This window comes from Crinia signifera, chromosome 1, assembly GCF_055691185.1.
Source record: "Crinia signifera chromosome 1, ASM5569118v1, whole genome shotgun sequence".
Taxonomy (NCBI): domain Eukaryota; kingdom Metazoa; phylum Chordata; class Amphibia; order Anura; family Myobatrachidae; genus Crinia; species Crinia signifera.
In genome coordinates this window covers 364,606,005-364,622,609 of record NC_139217.1, presented here as the reverse complement: position 1 = coordinate 364,622,609, position 16,605 = coordinate 364,606,005, and the positions used below count along the sequence as shown (strand labels likewise).

General features: G+C 41.0%; 1 protein-coding gene across 4 annotated transcripts in view; it reads left to right on the top strand.

The window, feature by feature from the left end:
• Window positions 1-16,605, top strand: part of ADGRD1 (adhesion G protein-coupled receptor D1) — a 417,296-nt gene that overhangs the window by 205,934 nt on the left and 194,757 nt on the right. For all 4 annotated transcript variants that reach the window (XM_083150233.1, XM_083150230.1, XM_083150227.1 and 1 more), the window contains 2 exons: window positions 7,384-7,457; window positions 10,481-10,604. In XM_083150233.1, the coding sequence (XP_083006359.1) occupies window positions 7,384-7,457; window positions 10,481-10,604 (198 nt within the window). The remainder of the gene's footprint in view (window positions 1-7,383; window positions 7,458-10,480; window positions 10,605-16,605) is intronic.

Sequence of the window (16,605 nt, the reverse complement as noted above, 5' to 3'; positions counted from 1 at the left end):
TGGTAGATGGTGGAAAAGGACCATGACTGCAAAAGCAGGGACGTACACTCCTAATACACTACGGTTAAAAAAATATATATTTCCGACCAAACCGGTTGAATCAAAGGGTATGACCAAAACATATTAAGAATATCTCCAACTAAACTGCAATGCCTCCAGAAATATTGGGAAACAAGGCCATACAGTATTTTATACAAATGTTGAGGAGTTTTCTAGTTTGACATTTCCGAGTGATAAACTTTGACATCTTAAAGCTCTTGACTCTTGGATTGAGTGTGGTCTTTCTTCCCTCAAATATATTCTTCTGGATGACCTTTTAAACCCCTTTTTGGTCCTTCAAACACTACATAATATACCTAAGCAGGATTATTATACATACTTACAGTTGTGACACTGGTTGAAGACTTGTATGTCTAGAAGAACAACTAAGTTGTCATTCCCTAAATTTTTTGTATCCCGCCTTTATTCTCTTTCTACCAGGGGGGATATTTCTGGGTGGTATAAATATTTATTGTTAAAAGTTAAGACTGGTAAACTGCCAGCACAGCTTAATTGGGAGAGAGATATTACTGTATCATTTCAAGAGGAGTAGTGGGACTCTATTGCCCATTCCTGGTTTTGTACTAAAGTGGACACTTTGCCTGGCTTATTAATAGAGACTATCCAGGCTTCCAACATCTTCTTAGGAAACCTCCTTGTTTCAGAGGCAAAGAGAGATCTTTCAAAAATGTTCCATATCGGCCAACAATGTTTGGGGTGTGTTGGGATTGTACTTAAAGCTAGAATAGTAATCAGCAAAAGCATCACTATGTCCACTGGGTCAAAAACCCTATGGCCTCTAGAATTGTAAACATTCAGAATTCTGTATTTTGCTCTACGGTATCTCAATTTCCATGCCAAGAGATGGCCAGCCCTATTACCAAGTACTTAAAATGTTTTAATAAGCCGGGACAAGTTTTTTTGTACCTCACTCAGGAGAAAAAGATTGTCCTCTTCTCTAGCTTTATACAAAAGTTTAAACATGGACTAGTTCAAGGGGTCAGCCTTGTGGGCCATCTCCATTCTAAAAGCCTCCAGCTTGGCAAGTTCAAAACACTCTTTTATAATCTCTTTTGAGTCTGGCTGCTGCCTGGGTCACAGAGAGCACCAAGGGGTAAAACCAGAAGTCTCCTCAGGGGAATTAGTAAATAAATAAACCAAAAGGAAATGCTGTATGGCACGTAGAGCTTCTGTCTGAGTAAGAACATAAGTGCCCACTCTCCAGGAGCCGGAGGGAAGTCTCACAAATACATCACATACAACAAAGATAGGTGAGTGAGCAAAGCTGCCATTTTTGCAGATGGGCAAAATCATGCTGCACTGCAGATGCTGTACTAATCACCCTGACCCCCTCTCCCCCCTCCCTCCTCCTCCTCCTCCTGCAGCCCCACAATTCCTGTTGCTGGTTGTCTTACTCAGTGGCTCAGTCTTGGGCATTGATCCGGAATATCTCATAATGATTGATTGGGATTATGGCTGGTAACTGAGAAGGCCATAACATTTGAATAACATCAGTGTCATGCTCATCAAACATTTGGCAATCACATATGCTCTGTGCATAGAATTGGTACTCTGTAAAACACTCCTCCCATCAGGAAATACTGTACATGCTGGAGCTTGCAAATAGGATAATTCAGAAACATTAAGGGATTTATTAACGAAGTGGTGGCTTGTAAAAAATGTCCCTTTAAAAAGTTGCTTTTAACAAACCACTAAGTCATCATTAGTAAAAATTTCAAAATTCGAGCATCATGGTTTGCAGCTCACAAAACTATATACTGTACTGTTGGTTATTCTGCTGCATCTGTTCACTGATCCCTTTAGAAAGAAAACATGGTGATGGATGATTTATCTAATCATATCACTTTCCTCCAGTGCTTATTGCAGGAATGGTCTCACAAAGTTGCATTGCCAGATGTAATGAGCAGTTTATGCATTGCAACCCGACTGTGAGATTTTACCCACTAGAGTTCTAATTAAATAATATTTGGCTCTACGATAGAGAGGTCGACACATTACAATAAACTTTAGTGATTAAAATGCATTATTTATAGGAAGGGTAGAGAACCTCTAGCAGTCTTCTTGGAAAGGGTGCAGACGTATCTCAAGATAAAGGCAATAACCAATGTACATACATTATTGGTATTTTACTAAAATAATGGCAGTCCGTTATATTAGCGCACAAACACCGCGTAGAATGAGCCCTTTGTGAAATATAGTTTTTCGTTATTTTATCAGCTCTTCACATCTTGTCTGAATACAGCAACTGCCTTAAGCAAAGGACTTAGCGTAGAGGATGCTTATCTAATATTTTTCAGAGCTGTTTCTATTTTTTTGGTAATGTGTTGACTTCTCAGTACCCTTAGGCAAGAGACTTTAGGAAATCAGCTTTATCTCTAATTTTGTTACAATATGTTCTAAGTGGTTTGCTTATATTGCCTTTTCCAGTGTATTTTGTCACATGTCCATGCGCCAGTGTCTAGTTGGACAATATTTTCTTTTAACTAGCAAATAAACAGGATATTTGCATTTGACCTATACTGGTAAAGTATTGCTTAGACGCCAATGTATTGTTTTGATTTGTTCGTAAATATAACAAAATAAATTCACATTTGTCATGCATTTGCTATAAGTAGTTTGTTTGCTATTATATGTTATTAAAAGGTAAAACATCAGTTTTATATTAAGAAAAATGCTAAATTGCTACAGTATATGGATTTCAGTATGAATTGTGTAATGCTGGGTACACACCAGAGCGATTTGGCCTCAATCCCATCAATTTTCGAGGCGATTTCAACCGATTATAAGTACGTTGGGGATGTGTTAGCATGTTTCTGATCCGATTCCGATCTGATGTGCGTCCCCGCCGGTCGTTTGGTTGCTTTGGGGATCCTACCTGCTAAGTCTTAAGTGTTTTTGAAGTTTTCTAGGAAGGAAGCCTCTCATAATGTGTTTGAAGTCGAGTTCTATAGAGTCAGAGCCACAAAAATGAAAACTCATCATAAGTAAATTATAGGAAAAGTTTAGGCATTGGTAATATTGTCACATCTACAGATTGCAGTATGGACATCCTGTGACACTAATACAGCCTAGGCAGTCTAGTGGTGCTGGTGTGAGAAGGGGACATGCCCATGACTCATAGGGTGTGGCCTTCTGGCATGCTCCCATTTCTCAGTATATTGGGCTCCCAAGTAGAGTGCATAGAGCCAGAGCTTCTCTATCAGCTCCTGGTTCTCTGTTGGGATAGCACTGTTCGGCCAGGGTTTTAGAGAGGACCGACCCATTAGGCAATCAGCCCTACTGTAATTTTCCAGAAGTGCCAGTTGGCCAGTCCAGCCCTGGATTGCAGTAAGCATATAAGGCAGTAAGGAATCAGAATATCAGTTCCTATGGAAGCCTGGAATTGCAACTGCATAATCTGAGAATCAGAAACAAGCCCACAGTGTAATACCTGCAGGTTATACATTCCAGAAGTTTGACACATATGTATTATTCTATACTGAAATCAGCTACAGAAGAAGAAAATATTCTAAGCATTCTATAGCCAGAAGTTTCTAAGCAAAAAAACTTGGAGAGCTTCACAAACTTCCATTAAATAAGCCAAGTGCCTGAGATGTGGCAGGTGAACGCCAACTATAAATGGAGTGTGTAAAATATTTATTGCATCTGATAACCATGACTAATGTATCCATGTGAGATGTCAGCCTTATTCCTTCCCATACATCAGAAAAGGTTCAGTGGACTAAAACCTGTTTTTCATAGCAAAAGGCCTTATATAAGGATTGCTGGAGTGGACGTCCTAAAATCAATGGCAGAAGCATAATCAGAAGTAGTTTACAGATGAACTCTCATGCTCAGTTAAACATATTAGTTTAAACAAAAGCCAATTTGCTCTCTATGGAGCGTCTGAAGATGGTGGATCAATACTTTTAAATGAAAAATATTCTCCATTGTTGTAGACAGCCTTCTATATTTAGCGATACCACAACACCTACAATTACATGTACATTACCAGATAGATCATTGACTACTTTGCTTCGGACAATAGAGAATAACATTATTGCTAAAGTAAAGCACCATTTTTTTACATTATTACTGACTCTAGCTTTCAACCAAAAGCTATATATATATATATATATATATATATATATATATATATATATATATTTATATACAGTATATACCCAGCAATTGTGTAATAGGATTTTGACCACAGAGCAGTAATCTCACACAGTAAATGTTCTTGACCTTTAAACTATCAAACAGATAGTCACCGGCCAACTTTAATGGAGATCTTTACTGATTGATCACTGACATGAGTCAGTCAGCTGCACCAGACTGTAGGGGGGGGATTCAGTTATGAACAAACATTTTCTATCCTCCAAATACCCTGGGTTTATCAGACGAATACTACTGGTTCCTCTGTAACACACTGCTCCTATTGCCAATATATACATATACATTCACTGTATACATACAATGCCGGTGCAAGGTTTCTTTATACCCTAGTCAAAATTTATAACTGCCTCACCCTTCCCTGCCTACTACACACACCTCTCACTGAAATGATACACAATTCAGGTTGGGCAATCGATCAAACCTTTCTGTATGAGAGGGCTGACACTGGCCGTGTCCCGCTCCCATCTGCTGGGTCCCACTCCGCGCCTTCAGGTCCCACTCCCCACCGCAGTCCAGGGACCCGGCACCTGTAGAATTTGGTTATAGGCTCCAGGTCCGGCGCATGCGCAGTATCAGTGGCAGTACCCCATATTCGCATCCTCCCAGATTTTTGGGGTTGCATCGACATCAGCCCATAGAAGCTAGCTAGGGCTGCATGGTGAGGCAGTGAGTGGATTCATACAAGAAGCCAGTTCTTTGCCTATCGCAGCTCTTACTGCTAGCTGGACATACTCCTGGCAGTTACATGGATTAATACAGGACTCTCATAACAAATATTGGAGAGGGATATTGGAAAGACTAGAACCAGGTAGGGGCCACCCAAGAGCAGGTGCCACACTAGCTGGAGACATCACAACACATGGCACTCAAGTGCTGTTAGCGCTGATGTTGTAGCCATGCCGAGAGAAGATCTAGGATCTAGGCAGTTAATAGGTGCAGAGGCAAATGCAGGATTTGTGCTGGGGGTCTTCCAAAGGCAGAGTGGAGCATTGGGATTGGTGGCGTAGTGACTGATATGTCCCATTATATATAATACCACAAATACTCAATAAGTATGTTGGTCTCTCCCAGCAATAATTAGAAGACAGACGGGCTCCTGCATAATATACATCTAATGGTGCAGCTTTAGTTATGGTTGGGGATTATGGAGCCAGTGCCAGGTTTTAGTATTTGATATTGAAAGGGCACATGTAATGAAGGACATAAGTGGCCAGTGATAGGGTATAGGTTCAGCATCCTGACAGTGGTGATGCCAGTGTTGGTAATACCGGCATCAGTATCCTGACTGACTTCAATGAGTCTGCCAGGATGCCGAACATAAGTATGCTGGGGCGGGTTAGGGTTAGACTTTGGGGGGAGGGTTAGCTATTGGGGAGGGGTGAGTATGAGGGGGCAGGGGGGATGTAAGTTTCCTTACCTAACCTCTGTCAGGATTCCCTCCTTTGGGATGATGGTATACTGTAGGCATTCTGAACACCAGCATTCCAAGTACCTGTCATCTTTTTCATCTCTGTAATATAGGTGTAGGCTGGCAGAATAGCATATTGCCAAAATAGATAACCCTATCTGCAGATACTTCAGATTGTGCCCACTCAGGGTCATGTCCATGCAGTTAAGCATTTCGCCTTGTAGCTATGGCTACGACACATACTTCTTTTTTTATTGTTAGTTGGTTTAGGGGCTCCCTGGAGTGGTTAGTGCCATATGTAGCTGCCTAATTCTTGCACTGGCCTTGTGTGTGTATATATATATATATATATATATATATATATATATATATATATATATGTGTGAACTGGCTCATCATTTTGCCCCGCTCCAACACAGAGATTCACACCTGTGATTCACAGATCTGTCGTGAATCGGTGGAGCCAAATAATGCATTTCATTATGTAATCCTGTAGCCTCCGCTATTGCTGGTGAGTGTCACACTAGGATACAGTCAGGATGCAGGAGAGTCATCTACTCTTGCAGGGTTGCAGGGGACTAACTCAAAAATTGTGTGTCTCCTGTAGCTTGCAGAAGGGTAGGTAACACTTTTGTTGGTAAGCTGCTCAATCAGAGGTGTGTCACTCAGGTGCCAAAAGGAGGGGTAATTCTGTCTAGGAAAAAAAAACATGTTGTATCCCAATTGCACACTGAGTGAGAAAATAACTACAATATGTAGTTATTTTCTCACTCAGTGTGCAATTGGGATACAACATGTTTTTTTTCCTAGAAGGGTAGGTAATACCCCTTTCAAGAAAAATCCCAAAAACCCAGGTATTTCCCGGATACAAAAACCCGGGTACAACTAGGCAGCAAGGGGCTGACCCCCTTTCACACAGGAGCAAAAACCCGGATATTTCCCGTGTCGACCCCTTTCACACAGAAGCCGGATTTTTCCTGCAAAACTCTGTGTGTCATAAGAAAAGGACAGTTTTAAAGGCACACAGAGACGAGGTCATGAAAAGTGGCAGGTGTCTGCTCACTGCATTGCATTAAACATGGCTGACAAGTTGCAGAACCTGAAGGTCATGAGTGCTCTTTGTGTTTTGCTGATTTCTTCCTCCCCTCTGACATTGAGCAGCTCACGGATCTCCTCATCTTTCCAATGCGCCATGGCCATTTAGTGCTGCGCTTCACGCAACTGCCACGCCCACTCAGCTAATCAGGGAAGCTGAAAAGATCAGCTAATCACGCAGCGCCATGCTGCACAGCCAATCAGCATGATTTTTCAATAGTCGGGAGAAAAACACGGGTCGGACCCTTTCACACAGCCGCAAACACGTGTCTGACATGGGAAAAACCCAGGTAAATACCTGGGTCGAAGTCCTGGAACTTTAGACACGTGTTGACCCTTTCAGACAGAAGAAAAACCCGGGTCGACACGGCAAGAGCAGGGAAATTCCCGGGTCTTTTTTTCTGTCTGAAAGGGGTATAAGTATGGTCTACTGAGAAATGAGTGCAATATGGATTTTCAAGGAAAGTTAGTGCTGTTTCTTATTTAATAATTGTACTGTCACACATTGCTTGGACTGAAGACATACTGTAAGGGCCCAGACAGTTTCTCACATGATGTCTGCTAGGTACTGTATAGGGGAAAATACTATTTGAAAAAATAATCTGGTATATTATAGCCATGCTATATATAGATTTATTAAAATTCTTCTTTATTATTTTTAGACCCAGCGACTGTACATTGAAGCCGTCAACAACAGTAACAAAGTGTACTTGTATTGTGCTTTTCTGAACTTCAGGTTAGTAACAAGTTAGTCACTACATTTGGATAGTCAAAACTGAGTTTACTAATCAATACTGTATATGCAGGTCAAAAGAAAATGCAGGTGTACGCTCTAAACACTAAGTATACTGATATTTAAAATACTGTCCAATGAACATGGAGTATAAATAAGGTTCTTACAATGGGGTGAGGGCAGCATCCCGGCGGTGAGGATGACGGCATTCATTATACCAACGCTGGCATCACGACTGCCTTCAGAAAACCAGTGCCGTAACATTGCAACCATCAGGATACCAATTCCTGAATCCCAACAGCCAGCATCCTGATCGAATGGGGATTGGAGGGGGTGTTAGGTATAGGCACTAGTGAGGGGACTTAGGGTTAGGCTGCGGGGAGTGGACAGTTAGGGTTAGGCAGCAAGGGAGGGGGGATAGTTTTCAGCACTGACAAGGGGCACTTGGCTGCAGTGTTGGGGATTCAGTTTAGGCACTAGCGGGGAGTGTTAGAGTCAGGCAGCGGGAGCGAGGGTTGTCGGGAGGGAGGGTAAGGTAAGAATCTATTTCTGATCCCTGTCCTGATTCCCTCCTTCAGGAGGCTGTCATCGGTATAGTAAATGCTAGAAACCTGGCCGCTGGTCATCTGTATATATATCCCCTTAGAACATGTTTTTTGCCGTGTACCACATCAAGACAAATTGCATCAGGGGATTGCCTAATTACGTATACATTACTAAAATCATCTGAGGTCAGGTGGGGGGTGCTGGCCCACATGGACGGAGTCTCAGCCTTCAAGTGTAAATATATATTCTATTCAGTTACAGAAAAATGGAGGTGGTTCAGCAGGAATAAACATCTTAATTTGAAACATAAATAAGGGGTGCTACCATCCTGACACTTGTATTGCCATGCAGGAAAAGAAAATGCTGGTACATACTTTAGCATTAAGAATACTGATAATTAGTATTGGTGCTTAGAATGTACGTCTGCATTCTTATTTTATCATTCTGTTATTTAATAAATCTTTCAGCTTGAAAGTATTATTAAAATGTATTACATACGTATAGTCATTATTTCACCACAATGATCTCCATGCTGCTCTCGGTGAGATGATAGGGACTGAAGAGGCCTGGAATCACTGTGGCTAGTTGTGTCATAAAATAAGGCTTCAGCTCAGTGGTATTTTGATGCCCCAGATTTTAAAAGAGGAGTATCCACTTTAGTTTTTTCTTTTTTGTTAGAGTTGCTAACACATGCTGCCATGTCGGCTATGGTATCCTTGGTATTACCTCCTCTTTTCCCCACTGAACGATTAGATTTCATCTCCCTATTTAAGAATAATAAGTACTAGTATTGTACATATTGTTTTGAAGGATATTGCTTCTTATATCATTTACAGCACATTTGGCTTTCTGCTAGGACAGTGGTTCACAACCTGGGGTACTAGTACCCCTGGGGGTACTCTGCAGACCAGTTGGGGGTACTTGAAAATAATATTGGTAATGGCGGACAATGAAAAGGTATTTTGATGGCTGAAGAAGACCCGTTGCCATGGAGACAAACCATGTTGTGTCATATGCCTGACCAGCAATCCACTGGGAGCTTCCTCAGTCATCTGCCCAGCACTGACAAAGGTGGAGGAAGCAGCGACATTAATCCTACCGGTGTTAGCGAGATAATACACAACCAGTGTCTAGACACAGAAGGGCATGATTCCTTGCTGTATACTACTCCTCCGCTCCTCCTTAATATAAGGACATGCATAAGGATCTGCATACCGCTAAGTACTGTCCATATTTCAAAATGAAAGGAGGGGGTACTTATCAATGAAAAGCCTAATCAAGGGGTACGGGAGAGAAAAAAGGTTGGGAACCACTGTGCTAGGAGAATCAATATTATGCTGGAAATGAAGACTTAAGCAGACTGCATCTCTCTGCTATACAACATTTATTACATATTTTGTACACCGGGAATGATATTAGTTTTGGAATTAGATTTGTATTGCACTTGTAGTATTTACTATAATACTATGTATTGTAGTATTAACCATTTATGGATATTGGACTGACTACTCCTCCCTTCCCCTTCTTTTTCTCCATACACATACTTATTCCCTCCTGTTTGCTCACTCTAATCCTTTCCAAATAGCTTCTGTTTGGCCCTACAGTGGGGCCAATAGAAGAAAGGGCTAACGACAGCCATTGTACCAAACACAGCATGGCCACCTCTGCCAATGCCCGGTCCTCGTAGTAGTGTGTACCCAGCTTAACACTTTTGTCAGAAGAATTTGAAAATGTCAGGAAAGCTGAAGACTGGGAGATTTACTTGCAATTTGGGTTCTTTTCCTGTAAATGCAGCAATCAGTCACATGAAAAGAACCCAAATTGCAGGTGACTGACAGTAGGTCCGAAGCAATGTGCATCGCACCAGACCCTTTGAGTTGCCCCTGTTGCAGATGCAATCTTTTGGATTGCTTCTGAGCTGGACCGGCTTGGCTGGGATTGCATGCAATATATTGCATGTAAAAGGACAGCATGTGATATATATCAGGTCCCGGGCAGTTCAAGGGAGTACTGTGTGCGACTTCTCCAAGGAAAGAAGTCGCTGCAGTGTATGGGGGCCTTAACAGCAGCTATTTCAGGGTTTTCAGTAAAGAGAAAAGTAGATGTCTTGCTATATCATTACTGCAATTAGCGTGTGGGAGAGAAAATTTGAATGTTTGTTATTGTTTGCTTTATCAGCAAATCAAGAAACCAGTGGAGGACAAAGGGGGGTATCCAATTAGGCAATATAAAACTGCTTTAAGGAATTTGTTTTGCCTGCCCCAGGCAGCTGAAATAAAATCCCAGATAAACTATGGCTCACGTGGCTTATCAATGCTAATTTGATGGCCCCCAAGGATACAATTAATTACTGGTTTAATTACTGTGGATAATTGGATTCACCCCAAAGTGGTTCTTGTCCGCACAGTTCTATGTGTGCCATTGTTACTTATAATGCTAGCACTGTACGTATGTGCTGTGTAACATAATTATTTTTGCAGGTCTGGTTCTGGTATTTGGTCCAATGAGGGATGCATCCGTGTTGCAGGAGACTTGAATTACTCAGTTTGCCGCTGCAATCATCTCACCAACTTTGCCATTCTGATGCAGGTTGTACCCTTAAAGGTAAGAAAAATCTAAATTGTTTCCACTATTGATGTGAATTTTCAAAAGAGATGAAAACACGTGGAAGCTAGTGGCATCCGGATGCCATTGCTAGTAATATCACGATCTATGGTAGTTCACAATTAAATGTGGGATGGAGTGCTGAGGGGCCAAATGGACACTGGCCCTTGGGTCTGGGGTATATTTATTGTTTAAGAGCTTTCACAATTTTTTTATCAGTAAATTATACTTGAAACTGTGAAGGAAATACGTATGGTACTGAACGCTCTTGTGAGAACTTTGGGATCCACAATGTTCTTGTTAAGACCCTTATGGTATGTAAATGGTATGTAGCCTAGCAAGCAGTGTGGGATTCAGATTACTCTGGACCCATCATGGTAATCTAAACAGATTCTATTTAACTGCATTGGAATAACTGTGTTTATATAAATGAATCAATGTGCACCATGTATTACAAAACAAGATTTTTATGCTTCTATTAAATACTTGTGTCTGATTCCATTGGGCAGGCATATCCAACCTTTGGCCCTCCAGCTATTGTGAAACTACAAGTCCCATCATGCCTTGCCACAGTTTTGCTGTTAGCATGGCAGCAAGACATGCTGGCATGTGTAGTTTTCAACAGCTGGAGGGCCACAGTTTGGACATGCCTGCCATAGGGGATGCAACCTTAGGTATAGCGACTCATCCAGCAATTAAACACCAAATTTAATTATTCAGAAATTCCTTTCAGAGTGAACCCAGTTGTTCACTAACTAAACCCAACAATTGAGCCCAACAGGACCAAACAGAGAGAAACATAGCAAGAAAAACACTTTCTGGAAACTTTCCAACCATGAAATAATATTAATTATAAATAGAAAGACTAGTAGCTTATTCTGAGTCAGACAAAAAAGGGCTGTGTTGTAATGCCATGGAAGCCTGATTTAGTGCCATATGCCAATTCCTGGGTCTGTAGTGTGAAGACTGTTTGACTGTAAGCCCCTCTACCCACTGGGTTTCCATCCACAGCTAATGCTGTCATCGTTAGTATTTGCTTTTGCAGCAGTCTCATGCTATAGGATCAAGACATCAGTTTGAAACAGGCTTTCCTTTCCAGTATGCATGACTCAGAAATGCATGGAAGGATAGTTACATGCCTGCAACACTCAGAAGACACAACAACTTCTTGTATTCACATTTTCACCACACAGTTCTCACCCTGAAGCCCTTTTCACAGAAAGACAGATCCACCAAAGATCCATCTCCCTCAGTGACAGGTTTTGTTGAAGATTTGCTACCAATGAAGTGGGAGAAGCAGTGTAGGGTTTAGGAGTGATTGAAACCAGACAAGGTGGTAATGTATAGTTCCTTCTCATGTATTCTCTTAGGATATGGTCTACAATACCTGATGTTACCACAAGAGTGCTGGACATGTAAAAAGACAGAATGGATTTAATAGACCAGATGTACGGTATCAGTGGTACAACAGTCAATTAGTAAATACTTTGATGAGATTCAATCATACAGGACATACATACCGCGTTTCCCCGATAATAAGACACTGTCTTATTTTATTTTAGTTTTCAACAAAAAACACCATAGGGCTTATTTTCAGGGTAGGGCTTATTTTAAGTCCTCCTTTAATTACATGCCCCCAGTCCTCCTTTCATAACATGCCCCCATTCCTCCTTTCAATAACATACGGTAGGGTAATGCTCACCAACAATAAAGAAGTCTTATTCTAACTATGCCACACCTTCTCCTTGGTTGTGCGCCACTGCTTTCCTGGCTCCCTCTGGCTGCTGCAGCCGCGTGATGTGCGTGGTGACATCACACGCTGCCCGCAGTGCATCCCTGGGACCGGGAGCTGTCCGGGAGTAGAAGCCAGAACGGTACCTTACAAGCAACGCAGAGGTGAGGGGGAGGGGGGGTAGCGGGGGTGGAAATGGGCTAGAATTTACAGTAGTGACCTCACTATGGAAATTTTAATATGGCTAATTTTCGGGGTAGGGCTTATTTTGGACCAGTGTCCAAATTCAATGGTAGGGCTTAATTTTGGGGTAGGGTTTATTATCGGGGAAACACGGTATATGAAGGAGTAGTAGAGCAGTTCCAGTATTAAGGATAAACTAGAAGTTTGAATCAACTGAGCTGCAGACTAGTGCAAATGCACAGGACAAAATTATACAGTCCAGTCATCCAGGATACACCCGGAAATAGAAAACTGAGCTGCAGACTAGTGCCAATGCACAGGACATAATTATACAGTTCCAGTCTGATACACCTGGAAATAGGAAACTGAGCTGCAGAATACTGCCAGTCCAAATAAACTCCTACCATTGCAGTTTGGCTGGTATAGCAGCAGAGACCTGTAGTATAGACAAAGTGAGCTGGAAGAATAACCAGGTAACATGACACTAGGACACATCTGCAGACCACAGCAGGGAGCACAGTGACAAGTAACTTCTTGGTGAAGTGATATGTTACACTACCCGCTACCCTCTGGGCTGAACTGCCACACATAACGGCGCAGTGGGGTGACACAGCAGCAGCATTTTTTTTTATTTTCAAAATGGCCACGGCCAGCCAATTGAGACTTGCCACATCATTGCCCCTTGAGCTGGATATATTAGCCGAGACAGGGAGCAGGCAGTCGACCTAATGCATGTTGACCTTTTTGTGTGTGTCGACATTTTGCCTGTCGATCGGAAGTGGTCAACCATTTGAGTCTCGACCTAGACACTACCGACCATTCGACCCATAACCTCTCCACACACCAAGAGGCACAAAGTCAGGAATATGCTTATTGTTATGGAAACGTGTAACCTGGACCACTACACGTATATTTTTTCTTTCTAAGTGATAGCAAAGAACATGACTGAATATCTATTTTGGAAATCTGTTAAGAAATGTTTTCAGCCTAAACCTTTAGGAATACATAGAAAGGTAAAGAACAAAATCGACCTTGAATCAAGATTCCTCTGTATTGTTTCTTTTTTTATAGTTATCTTGATGTATGATCTTTTCTAAAGCTTCCTTTCTTTTTCAAGCCTTTTCTCCAGAAGTCTAGCAAGAGATTATCTTTTCTTTTAGTTGGGTAAAATTTCAAGTGGCTGGGCCTTAACTTTCACCTACCGCTAGGATCTGGAAGATCGTCACTGTCTTAAAATATATTTCCCTGACCTTGTTGAGGAAGATTGGCAGGTTTCCATGGATATGTCAGTCATCTAACTTTGCTATTCCTCCAGTATTTGAAATGTGCTCAACTGTATTAAAAGTTTAATCTCTGAATCTCTGAATGTACACTCTAAAATGCGGATGTCCTCTCACAATACAAAACGCCCCCACATTTCAACACTTGAAGGAATGTTTCTTTTTACAGAAGAACAAAATCTTGTACAGGTTTATTAATTGATCATTTGGCTTATGTTTTTAAAATGTGATGCATCTGAGATGCATTCAGGTTTCTATGGAAGATCTTTTTCCCACAAAGGTCATTGGCTTCTGTAGATATTTATTGCTTGAGATCCCATTTGTGCCAATATCTAGCTCTACCTCTGTGGCAGAAGGTTGAGCATCTTCTGTACAGGAGTAAAAATAGATTCTTTTTTTTATATCAGAACACCGTGGGAACTGGCATACAGTAATTCCACTGTCCCATCCCTCTACTGTAACAGTTTACAATCTAAGACAGATGGAGATAACATCAGAAACAGTTATTGAGTTGTCACAAACAAAGAAATCTGAGGCTAGAAATAGGAAACTTTACTAGTCTTTCTTGTAGTCTTTCTTGTTTGCCATTCACCTATATACATTTGCTATAATTAATTGAATACATTTCCTCTTATTTCTAAAGCTAGTTACATACTTGTACAAACATAGAAGTGATTTTTCTTATGCTTTTACTTATGTAAGGAAGTCCTGATTAGAGTGCCAATTCCTGTATGCACACCTGTACAATCTACCTTTAATCCACAAAAGTTATATATCTAAAATATCTACTGAGATAGAAGACACAAAGATGGCACTGGCGAAGCATCCGACAGAATGGTGGAAAGTGTGTATACACATCAATTTTGGTCCGATATTGTACTATTGAAACTGATAAAAATAAAACTGGGTCAGGAATCAAAGGAATGAGCCACCTGGGCTTAACAGCGCTATGTTATAAAATAAAATATAGTATTATTTTCCTTTTGTAGACCATGGAGCAGTGGCCTCACCAGGTGTGGTGACACCTGGTGCAGAAGTGGAGTGGTGGTTGGGAAGCCGCATCCCCTGTTGTGATGTGGCCTCTCTGTACTGCTGCTGGGCACATCCTTCTCCTCTGGGGAGAAAGCTGGGACCTTGAGCATTCTGGCAGTTTACATTCCTAGCAGACACCTTGGGATTGTTGGTACCGCTCCTGTCTTCTGAGAAAGGGACATTATTGTCCCTGTTACCCAGTGCTCTAGCACCATAAAAGCAGTGCAGCTCTGCTTTTTGGTGTCACCCAATGTAACCCCCCTAGTGATGCTACTGGAGATACTTCTAAAAAATTTGGTTTAACATTTCTAACCAGTCAGAACCTTGCAACATTTTTTCTAAGCCAGTTTATAGACAAGTGTTATTATGAATTTCCTTTCATATTGAGGTACATGTGATAACACAAATTTCCTGCATCAGTTTGAGTAGAGTCTTACATTACTCTGTGCTGCTGTGGAACTCTGCTTCTTTTGCTGAACCTCAGGTGTAAATTGACTAAGCAGAGCTGTTGAAAGACACAGCCTCCAGAGGTGGTACTTCAATGCAGTTGAAAATTCAAATAAGGGAGCTTCACCAACTGCTGCTAAGCATCGCTGGCTAGGAATCACTGGCAGTTGGTGAGTCTCCCCTATTTTTATTTTGGACTGTGTCGCGCCCCCACCTCTGAAGACTGTCTGTTTCTTTATTTATTTATTTTAAACTAGTGGCTAAAACCACCAGAGACCTGGTGGCTTAGTAAATTTACCCCTCGTGTAGTTTCCTGCTTGTCCATATTGCCTTTACCATCACATCATGGAATTGTGAATGTCATATGCGGTTTGACCTTACAAATTTGGACATCATAATGAGGATAAATGTAATCTTTCTGCAAATATTGTTTGGGATGGCCTAAAAATTAAAATTTTAATGGGAAAAACTGAGCGAAACCTGAACCGAACAAGAAGAACGTCCTAACTTTGTCTTGTTTGAGGAAAACTCACGTATGGGGAGAATATACAGATACTCCGGTTTCCTCACACAATCCAAAAATATGCTGAGGTTAATTGGCCTAATGCATAAATATGTGTGTGTGTTGATGGGCAGACTAGATGAGCCAAGTTTTTCTTTTCTGCAATCAAATTGTAAGGGCAGGATGTCCGAGATTGCCATGCAGATTGCCAGCCCACTCTCTGACATTTTTAAAGGGACAATCATTAAATATACATAATTTTGCCTTATAAATTATTGCCCCTTTAAAATAACATCACATTGGATGGCATCCTGCGCTTCCTCCAGTACATCGCGGCCTACAGTGTGTTTCTATGTACATGCACCCAGCCTTGATTTACTATGTAATATTCAATGTATTCAGTTTGTCTTTCATGCTTAACACTCTGCAGCAATTATATGAAAAATGGCCCTTATATATATGACATACATCATGCAATTCCAGGAAGCAATTACCACATTTTCTAATTAGTTTTACATTCTATAGAATATACCTTTTACGACTGGGGGAAGTTATGCTATGATACAGCACAAAACAAATGAAACCAATTAAGAACATGCAATTACTTTAGAGAATTACAGAGCTGATATGGTGATCATTCCAAGCTTATTGTATTTCCTTTATTCCATTATGGGTTTTTCCTTTTTTTTGCTATTATGGATGAACTGTACTTTTCCAGATTAATTAAATTTCATTAATCATATAATCAAATAATGCTTAATGTAATGTAACTACATCATTTCAGGCTATGTCTGAATGATACATTGCTGCCATTTCTTCTTCTGA